The sequence below is a fragment of the Sarcophilus harrisii genome, chromosome 5 (assembly GCF_902635505.1).
Source record: "Sarcophilus harrisii chromosome 5, mSarHar1.11, whole genome shotgun sequence".
In the NCBI taxonomy this organism is placed as follows: Eukaryota; Metazoa; Chordata; class Mammalia; order Dasyuromorphia; family Dasyuridae; genus Sarcophilus; species Sarcophilus harrisii.
The window spans coordinates 19,558,197-19,579,025 of record NC_045430.1 but is presented as its reverse complement, the minus strand read 5'-3'; the positions used below and the strand labels follow the sequence as shown (position 1 = coordinate 19,579,025).

At 39.4% G+C, this 20,829-nt stretch overlaps 1 protein-coding gene across 1 annotated transcript in view; it reads left to right on the top strand.

The window, feature by feature from the left end:
- Window positions 1–13,898, top strand: part of POLR3B (RNA polymerase III subunit B) — a 125,569-nt gene extending 111,671 nt beyond the window's left edge. Inside the window, exons 26-28 of the mRNA XM_012550622.3 lie at window positions 1,433–1,546; window positions 4,408–4,581; window positions 12,930–13,898. Coding sequence (XP_012406076.2) covers window positions 1,433–1,546; window positions 4,408–4,581; window positions 12,930–13,059 — 418 coding nt within the window. The 3' untranslated portion in view covers window positions 13,060–13,898. The remainder of the gene's footprint in view (window positions 1–1,432; window positions 1,547–4,407; window positions 4,582–12,929) is intronic.
- The last annotated feature ends 6,931 nt before the right edge of the window (window positions 13,899–20,829 follow it).

The window sequence follows — 20,829 nt, the reverse complement described above, 5'->3', positions numbered from 1 at the left end:
AATAGAAACATAAAAACACTGTTTGGTTTTTACTGTTTTTGACATACTTGAAAATGCTAAATGAATAAGGAATCCAGCTCAATATTGTTTAACATTAGTGTTTATAAGACCATAAATGAAATGCCATTAAAGTGCCCCTCTTAATTTGTTTTTGTTTTTTTTCCCATAATACCTGAAATGTTAGAGCAAATATTTTATAATAGAGAAATGTGTATCTGCTTCAAAAGCACCTTTGTCCATGTGAGAGCAGTTTGATCTTCTTAATTTATCAGTTAGAAAATCCTTCTCTCCCGCCACTAGACAACCTGAAACATTCTGATCCCAGCTTGCTGATACCTTATTGCATCTTAGAGCAGCAGTTCTTGAATTTTTTCAGATGAGGATCCTGTTCCCCTTCTCCCTAATAGGTTTTATGTGGGTTAATCTATTGAGATTTCCTGCATTAGAAATTAAAATGTCTTAGTATTATAATGAAAATAGTTATGACCTCATAGGTATCCTAAAAGGGTCTCATGGTTTCTCAGGTATCCCCACACCATACTACAGAGGAACTGGGAAAAGAGTCCTGAACTGGGTTGTTAGGTAACCAGATTCAAATCTCAGCTGTTCTACTGACTGGTAGTGTGACCATGGACAAGGAAAGCATTTAAGTCACCTCTGCCTCGGTTCCCCCATCTGTAAAAGTGGGAATTGTAATGCTGACGCAGCCTCCTGCCTCTTAATGATAGAAGCAGGGGATCTTTCTGTGAGTCTCAGAAGACTCTTTGTGTGAACTGCTTATAGTCATGTTGCTCATTTCCCAACATCCTCCAGCTCATGTATAGAAAATGAGGCTTCCTGGAGGCATCCTGCTCTCTAAGCATTGGAGGCAGAAATACCCTACTCATGGATAGTCTGAAAAGAAGAGAAAACCTAACTTGGTTACTCTGGTTTCAGAGGGAGGATATAAAAATCTCAGAATCAAAAGGAGTCTCCCCTGTTATCTGATCTAATCCCCACCAAAATCTTGAATTCTATCATATCACTGACAAGGCTCATCTCCTCTCTGGCGGAAGACCATTAAGGCCTCTCTCAGCCCTTTCCATGCAGGACCTGCTTTATTACAGTGTTTCCTTACATCGAGCTGAATTGGGCTTCCCTGAAACTCACGAGCCCGACTTCTGCTCTCTGGGACCAAGCAATTTCTGCTTCTGTCCCACAATCTGAAGCCCCTGTGGCTTGTGCTAGCTTTCAAAGGGACATGTGTATCATTTTTAGCTTTTTGGTTAGCCTGTCACCAGTTTAACTTTCATTAATTGCTATAATTGAAAATCATGTCATTCATTCAATTTGTCATAAACTTCTGTATGAACAAGTTAAGGCCAGCTGTTGCCCCTGTTCTCACATAGAATAGGACATCTTTTATTTGGACCAAATCTCTGATTCCTCCCAGGGAACCTTTGGAAGCCTATATCTATTTTGGCCCTGTGTACTATCAGAAGCTGAAGCATATGGTGCTGGACAAGATGCATGCCAGAGCACGAGGACCGCGTGCTGTCCTAACCAGGTAATCTGGACCAAGGATGCTGGGTGGATGCTCCTGCACCAGGGCATGAGGACTTGGGTATGGCAGTGAGACGCTCCTGCTTTTGAAAAAGGAGTCTGTCGGTGACTGATCCAGCCTCTCCTGGGGCTCCGAAAAGAACTGACTTTTCTGTTCAGTCAAGTTGAAATTCACAGGCTTGTCTTATTGGAGCTCTAGATGTTGGGTTTGCTTTATTTTGGGCTGGATGGGCTGGTACCACAGAAGGGTGAATAAATGAGAGAGGAAGATCTCAAAACATGTGAAGGTCGTTCCATAGCCACATAATGAGAGCCAGTCTGGGTACTGTCGGGGATCTGTAGTTCCCTTCCATGCCCTGTAGTCTGGGGGTACCTGGCCAGACAGCTTTCTATCCCATGGTCAGGAAGCTAATAAAGAGGCACATGTTCCCTAGGCTGGCCATGAGGTGATGATGGATCTGAGGTAAATATGAAAAATCTGAGGGGTTTGGTGAGCATGGCATGAAGGGACTCTTATCCCAGGCTGCCTCGTGGAGGGCTTTCTGTCCACTTCTGAACAACCCATTTCAAGGAAGATGTGGGTGGACTGCAGCCTCCCCAGAAGAAGGCAGGTGGGAAGCCTAGGAAACATCCGGAGGCATGTCACTGGCAGGAAGCAGGCTGCCAGGCCAGGAGGGGCCATGATGGCTCTCTCCAAGTGTTTGAAAAATTATTCTGTGGAAAAGGGAATAGCCTGGGGGACGGAAGGAGGGAGAAAAGGGGGAAGCTGCCCACTGGCTTAACATCAGGAAAACAGCTCCTTAGAGGAGGCTGAGGCCCCCACCCAAGGGGCAGAAGGGACCTCGACTAAGGGGCCATTGTTTGCAAAGGGCCCCAGGTTAGAGACTAGATGTCCTCACATCTCCATCCCAGCCCTTGGATTCTGGGGTGAATTCTCTGGCCATGGTGACTATTCAGCGATGTAATTACTCAGGGAATATGTATTACACATTAATCAGAAGTTCAGTTGCACAGCATATTTTTAAATGCTAATAGCCGAGTTCAATTAAATTCAGTTCCTTATTGAGAACTGTTTGCATGATATGCTCGGGCTTTTTACAGCAATAGAAGGGAGGAAAATGAAGCAGCTGTTTTTTACAATAGGAGAGGTGTGGATGACTCAATCCTTTGACCCTTTAATATAAAGCAAATGCATACGTCTATTGAAATGATAGACACATGTGCTCTGGAGATGCAAGAGCGGGGCGGAAAGCAGAGATTCTGAGGCTCATAACCCTCCCTGTGAGGAGACCACGGTGTGGGCAGCTCTGTCTCTTCTGTGATGTTCTTCCTTCCCCTTAAGTTACAACAGTCAAAAACTATGTTAGAGCAACATAAAGGCCAAAGCAGTCACAGCCCACGTGTAGTTTTGTGATGTGAAAAGGGCAATTATTTATTACCGTGAGTATTCCTGCTTTTTAAAAGTTTCCTCACAAATAAAGTCGGTGGGCAATCATCTCTAACCTTTTAAGTTTACAGAAACGCTTCTTTAACCTCCAATTTTGGGGGCCCCTACATGATAAGGATTGTGTGCTCTTGTTATTATTCAGTAAAACAATACAGAAGCTACAATGAATTTAGAAGCACTTTTAAATGTATTCCTCACAGTGGTACCTGCATATATCTGAAGCAGACGTACATATTTGTTGTTGTTGTTGTTTGGCTGAGGCAATTGGGGTTCAGTGACTTACCCAGGGTCACACAGGTAGGAAGTGTTAAGTGTTAGAGGCCAGATTTGAACTCAGGTCCTCCTGACTTCAGGGTTGCTGCTGTATCTTCTGCACCCCCAGCTGCCCTGAGATATACATATTTGAATGAAATATTATTGTCTTCAAATAGGACAATTACTTATTATGAGATGGATCCCGTGTAGTAACTGATTTTCCGGGAGCCAGAGGCTCTGAGACTAGGAAGTACTGAGACTGTGTCTGTGTGTGGGCACACTTAGCCAGTGCTGTTAGCCAGCCAGTCATCTCTCAAAGCACATGACCGGGCTTAAGGGGGACTGATGAGCAAGAGTCTCCACTAGCTGGCTGGGGGAGGGGTAAAAAGGGGGGGAGATACCCCTTATGCCTTATCAACAGCAAGTCCCTAACGTCACCTTAAAATGTGAAGCATGGCCTGCTGTACACCCTCAAATGCGACATGCAGAAATGTTCAGCCCCTTTTAGTTGTTTTTCAGAGATTGTCAGGAATTGTGAAAGCATCCTGCAGATTTTTTATTTGCAACTCAGACTTTTATTTCTGAGAAGAATTAATCCATGATAGACTTCCTCTGAGTTGATTTATAGTAATATTTGGAAATTATTTAGTGATTTGAATGAGAAAAGCAGTGTGCCAGCTCCAGGTGTCTGTGTATATGTATTAGAATAACAGGTTGGGGTGCTCACAGAGGACCCAGTGTGGAATAATGGGACAGCATTGGATCTGGAGGTGGAAAGTTACGTTTGAAATACACTCTGCCCATTTTTGTGGGACATTGGGCAAGTTCCTTGGTCTCTCCGGACCTCCTTTTTCATTTTCAATATGAGTAATAATAATTACATATGGATTTGTACTGTCTTATGGAGATTGATTTATTCCTCACATTTTCCTGGTTTTTTGACTTTTTTTAATGACAGACTCTTTCATCTGGGCCTATAATTCTGTAAGCAGTAGCAACAGCATTGGAGAGGCTGGGGTTATCTTTCTTTGTTCTTTTCTCTTAGCTTTAAAATAGGGGGAAAGTATGTGTGCTCCACAAGAGGCTTCTGTCCTTTATGTTTTTCACTAATTTGAGATCTTTTCAGTCTAAATACCACATTTGTCTGATGATTTGTTTCAAAGGCAACCCACAGAAGGTCGATCCCGAGATGGTGGTTTGCGTCTTGGAGAAATGGAACGTGACTGCCTGATTGGTTATGGAGCCAGCATGCTTTTGCTAGAGAGATTAATGATTTCAAGTGATGCCTTTGAGGTAGATGTCTGTGGGCAGTGTGGACTTCTGGGATATTCTGGCTGGTAAGTTGATACCATATGTATTTTGTGCCTCCTCCTTCTCCTTTAAATCAGTTCCCTGCTTCTCCTTTTTAACATCTCTCACCTAAGACACCATTACCCATTTTCTTTTTTTCCCTCATGATTCTTTTTATATATATATGCTAACCCCAAGTCATTTGACAACCTCTCGTGATAATGTTGTGGAATAAGTGTTAAAAAGAATGAATGAATAAGGCATCATTTATTAAACATTTGGCACCAGCTAGAGGTAAAGACAAAAAGCAAGAGCAGTTGCTGCCATTGAGGAGCTTATATTCTCACAGAGGACATGCACAAAAGATTAAAAAGCAATTATTTGATGCTCATTAAGTAACTCCCCAGATTAATATTTGTTTGGAAGGCGTTCTCTAGAGGTTTGCACCTACCTTGATCTGGCGACCATCCTGGTGTTTCATTTTATTCACACCTTTGGTTTTTATACCACATATATACAAAGTATATATAGCCCACTCCATTGACTTTTTCCTGATAACAAGTAGGTCGGACCCATATAGCAGCCAGCTCTGACCCTGGAGTCATTTCCTACCTTCTGTCTGTCATTCCTGCTCTTTGGAGCACAAGCACCTACTAGGGACTTAATAAATGTTGTTTAGTTGAAGGATTCATGGTGGTCAGTATTCTTTCCATTTACATTATTGTAGATGTGCTGATATTATTCCTATCTCTACCTTACTTCATACGTGGCTGCCCATGTCTCTGAATTCTTCATATTCTTTGCTTTTTTATATTGCAGTAGTATTATGTCACATTCATATAGTACAGTTTGTTCCGCTATTCCCTACTCAGGGGGCACTCATTTTTTTCCAAAAATTTTACTCCCAAAAAAGTGTTTTTCATTACTTTGGTTCATTTCAGGCCTTTCTGGATTTGTCCTCTCTTCCCTTTGGACAGTTATCTTATGTACAGTTACTTATGTATTATTTCATACAATGTTGCTTTAGCTCTCTGGAATTTTTGTAATTGTCTTTATGTGCACGTATCCGTGTTGACTATGTGGTGATCTGTCTTGTTTCCTACAAGAACTTAACATCACAAGAGATGAGATAAGACCTAGCTGTATTTTTTAGCATGTAGTATTCACCTTCAAAGGGACTTAATTGACTACCTGCCTAGAGAGTAGATCCCTAAGCAGCAGCTGATCAGTGCTAAGTCCCAGCTCAGTGATAATGCAGCCAGCATAGAGCAGAGACTCCTTGAGCACCAACAAAAGGAAGCTTCCCTGCTTCTTTTAAAAAGCAGAAGGAGCCTTGAGCCCTGGACATTGGGCCCCACTCTGCCAGGATCATGTGGCCATGGGCAAACCAATTCACAGAATCTCCATGTTGGAAACTGAGTCTCTGCTTTTGAAGGTCTCCAGTTTCCATCCAAGACAGTATCCCACTGTGGTCTGGGTCTAGTTATTTTCCATTTCCTTTAGTTTCCTGGAATATAGTTCAGCCTGGTCTAATGACTAGAATTCACTGAAGAAGTGAGAGCCTTTCTTATCATTCCCTCACTTATCTTGAGTTTCATCTTTTATACCAGTTATACTTTGGAGTAAAAGGATAGTTCTCTGTAGTAGAGAAAACAAAAGTAAATGAGAGTTAAGTAGTTCTGTCTGTTATCATCCACCCTTGGCCAATAATCCCATTGCCCCTCTGATTTTTCCCTTGCCCCTTGGGTGCCCGAAAGGCTTTTTTGGGTATTCACCACTAGCTCTAGTGCTCCTGACATCCTTGTGACAAACCTGAGCTTACTTCCATCTTCTCTCTCTCTCCCTCCCTCCCTCCCTCCCTCCTTTTCTCTCGTTTTTGTCAATGGGGTCACGTCCAGTCATCTTGCTACAGTTGATGTTTTTCCTCCGATTGTGTGAATAGAGGGAGAGTGTACTGGGAGAGAGCCTGGCGTCTTGTGTGTAGATGGGCAGGGCCTTTTCTGGCTTGTTTCTGGGCTGAGATACCAATGCATCTTTTGAAATGTGCCTGGGGACCAAGCTGGAGGGGTCTGAAATGGCTTCTGGCAGTCTTTTCTGGGGAGCAGACTCAGTCCCTGAGTCCCTTCTGGTTTGATGTGAGGTCTTATGGTCTCCCTTTGGGAAGGGAGCCTGGGTCAGTGCTGTGGGTCGGAGCCAGGAGCCTCCAGGTGGGGGCCGGCCAGTCTGATGCACATCCATGTGGCCCTTCAGCGAAACACAGATACGGGTGTGGGTTAGGAGATGGCCTGTTCGGATCCGACAGTTGCTGGCTCAGCGGACCCTGTCGTTTCTGTGTCTGTGTTCTGACGCCTTACCTTTGACACAGTGTCAAATCAGCCCAACACCTGAGCATCTTGAGTCTCTCTGGGTAGGCCTGAAAACACTGTTGAGGACCAGAGGGATCTGTTCCTGATGGGTGTGAGAAGGAGGAAGTTCCTGGCCCACAGAGGCTCCCGGCAGGTTCTGCCTTCTGGCCCAGGGGCCTAATGATGCTGCCATTTCTGCAGCCTGACTCTACCTGATGTGGGAGGGGGCCAGAGGGTCGGTGGGGGGAAGCCACTCTCTAATGAGCAGCGCAATGAAAGCCACGCAATTAGAGCCACTGAGGCCCTCTGCAGCAGCCCTTCCTCAGGGACTTGCACATTAGTGCGGCATTGCTGTGGGGCTTGTTCTCCAGAAGACATGGGGGCGGGAGTCACAAAAAGCAAAAGCCCAATGAAAACTCTCCCTAAAAGAAAATCCCTTTTAAGATAAAAATCTATTAAGATAAATATCTATAGGGAAGGCTTAATTTCTCCTGTGAAATGACAGTCCCTGCTTTTGCTTTGTATCTAGAGCCATCTGTCATTGTGGTTTTCATTTGGACAGACAAGTCCACATTTGGGGTGATTCACTCAGATGTACAAGGTCATTTTGAAAAGATTGTCAACAGAGGCATCCTTCTTGTTTCAGCTGCTGAGATCAGGATGCTTTCTGGTTTATTACAAGTGTGTGTAGGAAAATTTCAAATGAATGTTCTTGGATTGAGAGCATGGAGTAATGTGTTATGAGGAAAAAAACTATAGGAGTATCGGCAGACAAGAGGCTCTCCTTTTAGTGGGAGAGAGAAAACTTAGTTATGAAGTGACCCAGAGTAATAATAAGAAAGGTTTTAAATGGAGATCAAGTGTGAGGGGTCTCAATTCAAAATGTGATCCAAGGGGAAATCAAATCCAAATCCAAATGTGGGAAAATTAAAAGGGAAAACCGTTGGACAAGTATTTATTTGGAGTCCAGTGCCATGTTAGGTGTTGTACAGTTACACAGCGGATGAAAATTAACTTTCTATATATTTGCTGCCCTCTTCCCTACCTGCATGTCTTTGTATATTCATGAATATCCTCTCTGCCAGAAGCTGTAGCAGTAGAAGGATATATCTCTCTCAGGAGGAAAACCAAAAATTCAGAAGAATATTAGGGGACCCTCCCAAAAAGGAAAAAATCAAGAACAGTCTCTTGACTCTAGAAGTCTCTTTCCCCAGTAATTTTCCTAAGGTACCTGAGTCAGATTCCAAACTGAATATTCAGGCTTTTTTGTTACTGTCCCCTAGTATCCCTTCAACTTCAGGTGTGAGTGGTCTCAGCATGGAAAGGGAAACCATTCTTTCTAATTGTGTTTGTCAGTTTTATACATACAACCATTATAATATAAATGTCAATATAAATATAAAACATTTGAATAGAGGTGTATGCAAAGTACTTAGTTAGTTTAAAGGGGATGAGGTGGCCAGCACCTGAAGTTGGGAAAGGCTATGTACAGAAGATGGTGTTCAAGCACGTCTGTTTTTTCCCCTTAATAGTGATTTATTTTTTCTCAGTTACATGTAAAGATAATTTTCGCCATTTATTTTTGAAAATTTTGAGCTCCAAATCTTTCTCCCTCTTTCTTTTCTCAAGACAGCAAGCATATAGGTTATACATGTACCATCATGTAAAACACATTTTCACATTAATCATGTTGTAAAAGAAGACTCAGAACAAAAGAGAAAAACCATGATAAAGAAAAAGCAGTAAACAAACAAAAAAAGAGAGAGAGAGAAATACAATGATTTCATCTACATTCAGATCTGGATGTGGAATTGCTTTAGATCATTGTGTTGCTGAGAAGAGCTAAGTCTGTCAGAGTTGATCAGAACACTGCATAGGTGTTCTCCTGGTTCTGCTCACTTCACTCATGTAAGCTTTTCCAGGTTTTTCTGAAATCCTCCTGTTCATCACTTCCTACACCATGATATTTTCCATTACATTCATATACAACCTCTTGTTCAGCCATTCCTCAACTGATGGACAGGCATCCACTCAATTTCCAATTCTTTAACATCACAAAGAAAGTTGTCAAGCTGCATCTTGAAGAGAGAGAAGAGCTCTACATGAGACGGAAAGAGAGAGGAAGCACATTTTAGCATGAGGGAGATCTTGTTCTGGGGCATCAAGACGATAGATGGAGTGTTGTATGTGATGAGAGAATAATTATAGCTAACGTTTGTATAGCGCTGTTTACCAGGTACTGTGCTAAGGGCTTTACAGTGATTAGATTAGTCTCTTGGGTGTTATCATTATCCTCACTTTATAGAGGAAGAAACAGGCAGCAGTGGCTTGCCTAGGGTCACCCAGGAGTGTCTGAGGCTGCCCGTGAGCCCAGCTCTCCCTGACTCTGCACTCTGTGCCACCCGGCTGGATCACTGAGAGATACCCAGTGAAGCTAGAAAGGCGGGAGCCAGGTGGTTTAGGGCTTTAAAAGCCAAACACTGCAGTCGATTGAGTAGGGGAGTCACAAGGTCAGATTGCTGTCTAGGAGAAATTCACTCTGGTGGCTCCGAGTAGGAGGGATTGGGCTAGGAATTATCTAGGCCAAGGTTGATGAAGGCTAGAACAAAGGTGACAGGTTGGAGTATAGGGAACAGTTCAGGTGAGAGAAGTATTCTGGAAACAGAAATGGCAGACCATGGGGTGGTATGAGAGAGCAAAGAGTCCAGAGTAACATGGAAGTAAAAGGCCTGGAGGAGAGCAGCTTCTTCAGCAGAAAGGGGTGCATTTGGGGGAGAGAGAGAGAACAAGAAGTTCTCAACAGATTGAATTTTTTTTTTCAGTAGAATTTTATTTCTTCAATTACATGCAAAGATAGTTTTCAACATCCACTTCTGTAAGATTCTGAATTACAAATTTTTTCCTTCCCCTCCCCAAGCCAGCAAGCAGTTCAGCACAGGGTGCACATGTATAATCATCTCAAACAAATTTTCATGCTAGTCGTATTGTAAAAGAAAAATCAGAACAAAAGGGAAAAACTATATTTGAGTAACTTCAGAAGGAAAAATCTGAAAATGAAGAAATATTTAAGTCATTTCAATGATTAAAATAAAACTTTCTTTTTTGTTATTTTTAATAATAGGTTTTAATTTTCAAAATATATACTGAGATAGTTTTCAATACTGACCTTTGTAAAACCTTATGCTCCAAATTTTTCTTCCTCACTTCCTCTTCCCTTAGACAACAAGTAATCCAATACATGTTAAATATGTGTGATTCTTCTATACATATTTCCAGTTATTATGCTTCATAAGAAAAATCAGATAAAAAAGTAAAAGAAAAAACAAAACAAAATGCGAGCAAACTACAAAAAAGGTGAAAATAACCATTCTGTGATCCATCCTCAGTCCCATAGTCCTTTCTCTGAATGCAGGTGGCTCTCTCCATCTAGCCCGCTGGAACTGGCCTAAATCACCTCGATATTGAAAAGAACCACGTCCATCAGAATCAATTATCACATAATCATCTTGTTGCCGTGTACAATGTTCTCTCGATTCTACTCACTTCATTTAGCATCAGTTCATGTAGGTCTCTCCAGATCCCTCTAAAATCATCCTGTTCATCATTTCTTACAGAACAATAATATTCCATAACATTCATATGCCATAACTTATTCAGCCATTCTCCAACTGATGGGCATCCATTCAATTTCCAGTTTCTTGCCATTACAAAGAAGGCCGCCACAAACAATTTTGCACATGTGGGTCCCTTTCCCTCTTTTAAGATATCTTTGGGATACAGGTCCAATAGAAAAACTGCTGGGTCAAAGGGTGTGCACGGTTTAATAGCCCTTTGGACATAGTTGCAAATTGTTCTCCAGAATGGTTGAATCAGTTCAGAATTCCAACAATGTATTAGTGACCCAATTTTCCCACATCCCCTTCAATATTTATCATAATTAACCAACATAAAATATTTCTAATAAGGGTTTGATTTCCAATATAGGTAATCAAAGAAATATATAAGACCAAAATTCACTTTCCAGTACGTAAAAAGATATCAATAAGTAATTTTCAAGAAATATAAACTATTACCAATAATTTGAATATTTTAATTCATTACTAGTAAAAATAAATTCAAATAAAAACCGCTTTCACACCACCAAATTGAGAAAGATGATCAAGGAATAGAATGGTCAGTATCAGGATTATGTAAAAATGGGCACATTAATATATTATTGTGTACAAACTGTGAGTTAATCCAACTATTTTGGTTTTTTAGCATATAATTTTATAGTTTAGTTTTGACAATAGTGTGGAAAATAAATTTTCCTGAAGTTACTGATCCTGTGGGTTGTTGGAATGCTAAAATTAACATAAACTGGAATGTTGAACATTCGAGACAAATATTTTGTGGAATAATTTACAATTTTTAATCCCAACCACTATTTAATAGAGTACCAAAGATTAACCTAAAATATGCCCAAAGGAAAAGTTGAACTCTAGTATATGATAGAAGTTTAAAAAGCTTAAGTTCATTATATTGTTTTATTTACTTATACTTGACCCTTTACTTGAAGTGAATTTTAGCTTTAATAAAAGAACATTTAAAAAAATAAATAAAAGAACATTTAGCAAATAAATTTAAATTATGTTGAAAAACCATCATAAAAACCAGCAAGTAAAAGTAACAATATTTTTAACTCCTCATTTGTTAGTTTGTTTGGTGCTGTTCCTTTTATATTATTACATGTTAGCAAATAATTTCTTTTGCTGTTAATTCCATTTTCTCAAATTTTTCAAATTAGAGATTTTATTCTACAGCTTACAAAGATGGTTGCCCTCGCTTAGGAAGGATTTTCCAGAAGACTTCTGCCATATCTTAATTCTTCATACTGCACCTTTATTTTCCTTTGGGTCCCAACTCGACTCAGGTCTGCATGTCCCTGAAAGGCAACAGTCGGGGCCAGTTTTTAGACCCTTTTAAGTTCCAACTGGAAAGACTCTTAGGTGATTAATGATCAGGACGGGACTGCCAACAGCCCAGCCGTGCTGGAAAGAGGTGGAATTATGTGAAGAAATTGACTTGTGTGCCCACTCTGACCCAGAGTCCGCTGATGGGCGTACACTTCCCCCATGAGATCAGTAATACAAAAAAGCTCCATGTACATCCGAGTATCTAGACAAGCATTTTTGTAGTAACAAAGAATTAGAAACAAATTAGTTGGCCATTGATTAGGGAAATGCTAAGTAAAGTGTGATGCTTGAATATAAAGGAATATTACTAATGAATCCAGAGAAACATATGAACAGATGCAAAAGGAAGGAAGCAGCACCTGGAGAATGCCATATTTATTACACAATAGTAACCATGGTGCACATGGAGAGTGACAGTCACCAACTAGTAAAAATAGAATGCTCAAGAGAAAAGAGAAGGTGCCTCCCTGACTTCAGATTAGGGCAGGCTTTTTCAGGGACTGGCTAGTTTTATTGAACTGGATTTGACTTTGGTTTGGTTTTTTTCTTCTTTGGTTTTCTGGCTAGAAGAAAAGGAAGGGATATGTTGGAAAATGCAGGTGATCCAAAAAAATAAAAACCAGTAGAATTTATTTTAAAAAATAAATAAGGTTATTTGCTTGTTTGTTTGTTTTTTATTGTGTTTTTTCCCTTTTTGTTCTGACTTTTTTTTTTTTTATTTCGCCACAGCATGACAAATATGGGAAAATGTTTAGAATAATTGCACATGTTTAACTTATATCAGATTGTTTGTTGGGATAGGGGGTAGGGAAAAAGAGGGAGAAAAATTTGGAACCAAGGTTTTATGAAGGTGAATGTTGAAAACTATTTTTGCATGTATTTGGAAAAATAATCCACCACTAAACATTTAAATATGTTTTATTAAGCCCTTCTCTTTCTGTTCCTGTATTCTAAACTGGGCAGTAAAGAGTTTCTGGAATAAGGAGGGTGGTAGTAGAATTGGGCAGAAAAAATTCTTCTCATTTAAATGGTGGCATGTCCTTGCTTCACTGTTGATGCAAACCCTGACCTCCTTTGTTCTGATTTGTGCTCCAGGTGCCATTACTGCAAATCTTCATGTCACGTGTCTTCCTTGCGAATCCCTTATGCCTGCAAACTGCTATTCCAAGAGCTGCAGTCAATGAACATTATCCCCAGACTAAAACTATCCAAGTACAATGAGTGAAGATGTAAGTAACACGCACGGAGTTTCAAAAATAAGTGGCCCCGTCATTGCACCAGAAGGATCTTGGGTAACAGTTGTGATGACAAGGAAGAAGCGGGACTTCCAGAGACTTCCTAGGCTGTTCGACCTTTGAGTTTTTAAAAAATGATGAAGTTTTTTTGGTACAGTAAAAGATAAAGAGAAATATTCTCAAATTTGCCCACTTTACTACTTGATTAAAAAAAAAACAAAGACACAAACTGAAGCAACATAATAGATCAATAAAGATTGCTTTATATTCCCAGAACTTGAAGTTTGCGTCTTAGAAGGTACCACTATTGGGGAGAATAGTGGGAGAATGGACTGGGTTAAACTTGGTGCATCAGAAGCCTGTGATGTTTTCTCTAAAGTGGAAGCTGTGAATCTCCCTATTGCGAGGAGTTCAAATTGTCTTTCATATATCAAAGGAATAGAAAAGGAGGGTGTGACTCCTTCACAGACACTTAACACAGACTATTCCACGTAGTTAATACTTAATCCAGCATCATCAGGCCAGCATGTTTTTGCACATAACTGGATTTTCTCTCTAAGTGAAAATGAATATTTAAAGTACCAAACCCTTTTTTGTAAAAAAAAAAGTTTTTTACCTTTCTAAATTGTATTCCTCCTAGGAGTATCTAGGAACGCTAAGAACTATTATCCACACTGTCAGACACAGTTGATATGTTGCTTGTTTGTTTTTACCTCTTTGCTGTGAGGGCTAACTGACTGGTTGGATGTGGGAAGGAGGAGCAATGATTTGGGAAATGGTGATGTAGCAGCAAAAAAGATCTCAATAAAAAGATTTTTTGGTTTTTAAAATTGTGTGTTAAGACTCAATGAAATATTGACCGGGAGCTTCAATAAAGTGAATCATATTTGGTGCCCCAAACCATTTATGATTATTGTAAGCATTCAGAGGCCCTCTGTTAGTTGAGCCTTTCTTACAGAGAATGAAGTTAGGGTTTTCAGAATAAAATAAATAAATTTTATTATTTTTAATAATAAATTATTATTTTAATAAATAAAATAAATGGGCCTTTAAATAAATGGGACACTGCTGAACTTGGAATCTTTGATTGGGGAGGACCTTAGCCCAAGCTCTTTTGCCTATAGTTTATAAAAGCCACTCTGTACATTCCTGATGTCAACCAGCCTTTCCATTTGTGAAAAGTTCACTCCTTATGAAGATGGAAAGATCCGCTCCTACTTCTTCATGACCATCATTTAATATTTGGAAGCACCAATCATCTCTCCTGTTAGTTTTCTAACCTGAATTCTTGTTGACTAGATTTTATGCATGACTGTCCCAGTATCTGTTTTGGAACTCACCAAAGATTTGTATCTTCTCTTTTACCGTAGGTGACAGATTTTCATTTTAGTTTACCTTAATGGGCATTTCTGCTGTGTGCTAATCACTGGCCTTGGGATACAAAGGAGTATAGGAATCAGGAAGACATAAATTCAAATCCTGCTTCACACATTAACTGTGACCTTAGGCAACAGCTCACCACTTTAAGCCTCAGGTTTCTGATCTACAAAATAGGAATAATAACAGCACCTTTTTCTCAGGCTTATATCAAAAACCTTTGCAAATTTTAAATTGCTGTACAGATGCTAACTACCAAAAGACAAAAAACAGAACTGGCTCCATGACCTCAAGAAGCTTACATTGTGTTGGAGCCTATGTTTGATTCTTTTTGTGATCATAGTATGTGCTTAATTTGTATAAGTGCAACTTCTTTTTTTAAAACAGTTTTATTTCTTCCCAGTTACATTTAAAACAGTTTCTTAACATTTGTTTTTAAAATTTTGAGTTCCAGATTCTTTTCCTCCCCACCTCTACCCTTCATTAAGAAGGCACATGTGAAGTGATACAAAGCATTTCTATAAAAATCATGTTGTGAAAGAAATAAATCTCAAACACCCCCCGCCCCGAAAAAAACCCTCAAGAAAGATTAAGTTAAAAAAAAATACATAAAGGGTATGCTTCAATCTGTATTCAGACACAATCAGTTCTTTCTCTGGGTATGGATAGCATTTTTTTATCCTAAGTCCTTCAGAGTCATTGTAGATCAGTTGCGTTGCTGAGAATAGCAAAGTCGTTCACGGCTGATCATCCTACGTTACTATATTACTTTGTACACGGTACATTTCACTGCGCTTAAGTTTGTGGAAGACTTTGCAGTTTTTTCTGAGAGCATCCTGCTCATCATTTCCCATGGAACAATAATATTCCATCATAATCACATACCCTGACTTATTCAGTCATTCCCCAATTCACAGGTATCCCCCAATTTCCAATTTTTTGCCAAAAAGAGAGCTGTTTATAAATATTTTTGTACATATAAATCCTTTTCCTTTTTAAAAAATCTCTTTGGGGATTCATGCCTAGTAGTAGTATTGGTAGGTCAAAGGAGATGCATGATTTTATAGCCCTTGGGCATATTTCATATTTTATTCTTGTGTGTTTTGTGACAGTTTTTATCATTTGGCCCAGTTATATGGCATATATCACTTTAGATAATAATTCTTTAAAAATCACCTTCAGCAGATCTCATCATTGAAAAAAAACCTTCTTTCATATTCTTTTCCAAGAAAAGCCCATTAAATTTCCAAAACATAAAATGGTTAGTTGAAGGCCAAAAAGGACTTATTAGAAGTAGCAGATTTTTCATACGGCAGTTTACTCAAGCAGAAGAGGGAAGCAACGGCAGAGGCACCAAGATTTACTCTGTTATAAACAAACCCAATTAAAAGTCTTAGATGAACTGGCCATGTCAGGGCACCAATCCTAGAGACACTGATAATTATCCTCCGTGAATTTTATCCAAGAGGACATGGTACTACTTTCAGATATCTAAAGGGCTATTGCATAGAAGAGAGAAGGGACTCATCTCAAGTTTAAATCTAGAGCTGGAGTCCTTTTTATAAATGAGGAAACTGAGAAATAATCCACCAGCTTCATGGAGGTGGATAGAAAATCCATCTCCAAATCCAGCACGCTTAACCCATCACTGGTGCCGTTCTGCATCGTTGGACAAAAGCAGAAATGCCAAGGTTTGGAGAAAGCTGCTTTGCAAAGATGGTGAGGAAAGTGGTAGAGGGTGGAGGAAAATGTTTGCCTGAAGCAGCCGGTCATTGCCTTCCGACATCAAAGTGAAACCTGTTCTCAGCCACTGGAGCCGATGGAACAGCTTCGCGGAGCCAACAGAACCAGCCTTCAAAATGCTTCCATGTGGCTAAAGTCAAGGAATGAATAAAAAGGGCCTGATTGGGTGCTACATCATGGAATCGTTTTCAGCTGTTCCAGAATTTTTGGGGGCCCAACACCTTTATCTTCAGTAATGAGTCACACTAGGTGATAAGTATTATAGGTTCTGGATGGGCCCTTCCATTTCTTGGCAGTCTGAGTAACAGAGAAGCCCGTTTTTGAGAGCCCTATAAATAATTCAGTTGTGAAACTAACTGATGGTCAGAAAAGTGACTGTAAAAGTCGCACCTCTTTTACCATCCATATTTACTCCATATGTGGCTTGTGAACAGTTGGTTTCGTTTGCTGACCAAAAGTAAGTTTTTATTGCCTTGGGCCCCGCTGGTGATGGGGAAAACGAGCCGAATGCTAAAGAGGCAACTGGAAGAAAGCAAGCGGTGATTGGAGGCCGTATGTCGTTTGTGACGGAAGCCAACCTTCTAATTTGGGTTTCAGGTACAGACCCCAGACGGCAATTAGAAGAATAGCACTTTTGCAAGTTAGCCCTAATATGATCAGGATGTCACAGAAGAATTGAATCCAGACCAATCTGAAATTCTCATTTTTTACCCCTAGTTTTAAAGACTTCAATGGAAAGGGCAGAAGCTCCGAAGTGTTTTTAAAAACAGTGCAAAAGCCCCTTTCTCTGCATGCTTTGATATCTTAATGGAAGCATGGTCTTATTTATAGATACACTAACCATTGGGAAAAATCACAGCCCATCGACATCTCATACTAGACAGTTTGTGTTGATGTCCTTCCACAAATCTTCCTTATTCTTGAATGTATTGGAGGCCGTCGTCTGAGTCATTTAACTTTTTGTAAATGTGAGAGGGATTCAACCTCCTACAGGAAATCTTCCCCGATCCTAATCCCTTTGTTTACCTCTGTTGATTATTTCCAATTTATCCTATCACTTTGTACATAGTTATTAGAATGCTAGCTCTCTCATTAGATGGTGAGCTTCTCAAGGACAAGAAATGCCTTTTGCTTCTCAGCATTTACTGCTTGGTTCTTAGCACAATGCCTGGCACACAGTAAGTACTTAATAAATATTTATTGTATAGGTGTATTTGCCCAGAAACTGCAAAACCACGTCAAAGGGTAAGAACATTTAAGTCACTTTTCTCAAATAATTTCCAAATTGTTTTCTCAAACAGTTGAACCAATTCACAGCTCCATGAAAAGTGTATCACTAGTATATCTGTCTTTCCACAGTTCTTTCGATGTTGATTGTTACAACTTTTTCTTACATATGACAATTTTCCAGGGGGTAGGGGATAAAACAGAAAAATTATTTTAATTTGCAATTCTTTTAGTTATATAGAACGTGTTTTAATATGGTTTTTAAGAATTTGTGAGTATTCCTTGGAAAACAATTTGTTTATATCATTTGGCCCCTTATTGTAATTTTATATATCTTATATTCTCATCTATCAACTGTTTAATGTCTTGGATGTCAAAGTTTAACAATGATACCCGATACAAAAACTTTGGTCTATTTCATCATATCTATCGTTTGTACAAAAGTCTTATTATTTTATCATCAAAAACAGTTGTCATTTGTTTTTTATGACTATCTGTTAATTAATGATTATGCCCCTAGTTTTGTTTTTCTGGCCTTTTTGGTGGGTTTGGGAGAAAAAAGAAGAGGAAAATTCAGAACTGAAAATAAAATTGAATTAAGAAAAAAGTTGGTTGTTGTTGTTCAGTCATTTCCAATCCTATGACCCCATTTAGTGGTTTCTCAGCAGAGATAATGGAATGGTTTGTCATTTCCTTCTCCAGCTCATTTGACAAATGAAGAAACTGAGGCAAATGGGGTGAAGTGACTTGCCTAGAATCACACAACTAGTAAGTGTCGGAGGCCACATTTGAACTTGAGAATGAATCTGATTACAGGCTTGGCAGTCTATCCTCATCACCCAAGAACAGAGGATTAAGCCACTTATGATGATTGTGCTAAGTCTTTTCCTCCTGTTGTCCCTTGATTTATTTTTTAAGTGATCTGACTTTTTGTATTTCCATATCCATTGGGTGCTTGTGGTAAGGTGCTAGTCTAAAATTTCTTCTAAACTGCTTTCCAGTTTTCTCAATAATTCACCTATTGAGCCAAAATCTAGCTCTGTGTGAATTTCCTGAATTGGTCCTAGCTTTTCCATTCAATACCAAGAAAAATGAGTCTAATCTCCATCCTGTGTAATAATCCTTACAGTAGTTGGAGAGTTATCATGTCCAAGGTCTTCCGTTTTCCTGGCTAAACATTCACAGTTCTTTCACCAAGCTTAATATGATTTAATCAACAAACAATTATTTCAGCTCCTACAGTGTGCTAGGCACTGCACTAAGTTCCAGGGATAGACATAAGACAAAGAGCTCACAATCCAATAAAGAAAGACAACACATAAAAAGAAACTTGAAAAGGTGTTTGGGTGAGGAGGTGTTTGATTCAGAAGCAGGATGAATCCTGAACTGGGGTTGGGGGTTGAGGGATGGTCTGAGAAGGTGTGCATTACAGAGTTGACTGTATCTTGCAGAATGCTGGGTATCTGGAGATGGTAAAGTCAAAGAGAGTAGACAGGTGGGTAAAGATGATATAAATTCCCTTAGTCCCCTTCTTAATTGGTGGAGGATCTGGAAAAAGGCCCTCCGATGTTCATCTTTTACCTTTTCTAATCAGAGTAAGAAAGGGACCCTAAGGGTGGGAAGTGCTGAGGAGATGTGAGTTTCAAAAGTGATTTCATTTTGAAAAATGGTAAGTATTTGGAGATCATGAAATTCAGAAGAGAAATGATGATGTGAATTCCCTAGATATTTGCCAGTCAGCCCCTTAATTATCCCTGTGGTTCTTCTCTGAAAGATAATGGCCTCAATGTTTCATTAAATCATCGAGAATTTGCACTTATTATGTGCAAGGGACTGTATTATATAATAGGGATATGGCACAATGAAAAGCTTCCATCTTACTGAGATGATCAATGTCCTTTCTAAAATGGGGCACCAGGAACTGAACCCCGTAGTCTAGGTAACATTTAACATTTGTAAAGAGCTTTACATCTATTGTTGATCCTAACAACAACCCTGGAAGTAGATGTCATTATTATCTACATTTCACAGGTGGAGAAACTGAGGCAGAGAGGGTAAATGACTTGCCCACATCTAGATCTGGAGACAGGATTTGAATTCATCTTCCTGACTCCCGAGATCAACATTTCAGTCACTGCACCGCCTGCCAGCCTCCCAGATGTAATCTGATATGACCAAAGTGTATTGGAATTAACATTTCTTGTTTGGGGTATGAATTCATTAATGCATCCTAAGACAGTATTAGCTTCTTGTTCAGTCACATCACACTTCTAGTCTGGATAGAAAGATTAGGAGAATGAATCAATAATGAAGTAACTTGGATAGATCTATATTGGTAAAGTAATTCAGAAGTTGAATTTAAAGAAGAGATACTGAGATTTTGTTTTTGTTTTACTTATTTTAATAGGGTTTTTATTTTTCCAAATACATGCAAAGATAGTTTCCGCATTCACCTTTGCAAAAGCTTATGTTCATATTTTTCTCCCTTTCCCCTCCACAAGACAGCAAGCAATCCAATATGAGTTAAACATGTGCAATTATTCTAAACATACTTCCATAGAAAAGTCAGATCAAAAAGGGGGAAAATGAGAAAGAAAATCAAACAACAACAAAAGGTGAAAATACTATGCTTTTATCCACATTCAGTTTCCATAGTTCTCTCTCTGGATGCGGATGGCCCTTTCCATCATACATCTACTAGAACTGGCCTGAATCACCTCATTGTTGAAAAGAGCCAAGTCCATCCCAGTTGACCATCACATAATCTTGTGGTTGTGTACAATGTTCTCTTGGTTCTGCTCATTTCACTCAGCATCAGTTTGTATAAGTTTTTCAGGCTTTTCTGAAATCAGCCTGCTCATCATTTCTTAGGGGATAATAATATTCTGTTACATTCATATACCATAACTTAATCAGCCCTTCCCCAACTGATGGGCACCCACTCGATATTGAGATTTTGAAGGAGAACAATCTTCCTGACAAGATAATGGAAATTCTATTTTGGGGCTAAAAGAGAAAGGATCAGAGATAAGGCGATAGCAACAGAGTAAAGAAGATGAAATAAGTAAGTTCTGAAGAGATAGACTCAAGAGAAGGTACTTGGAAAGGTAAGGAGGTAAAGATTAATGGAATCATCGGAGGGGTAAGTAAATTGATGGAGATATTAGTAGGTGGGCATCTTGGGGAAAGTAACTGGATTATGGTGAAATGCTGAAGGAGAGGTCATTAGGGCTGTGGCTGTTGAGCCAAAGGAAAGGAGTTTGAAAAGTTAGTGAATCATCAAGAGGAGATAACTTGTGACTATTAAGTCAAATAAATTAATTAATTTAGATTAAAATTAAGTAAATTAAGATAACTTTGACTATTAGGGTTAAGGTGTAAACACCTATAAGTATTTTTTAAAACTTAGACCT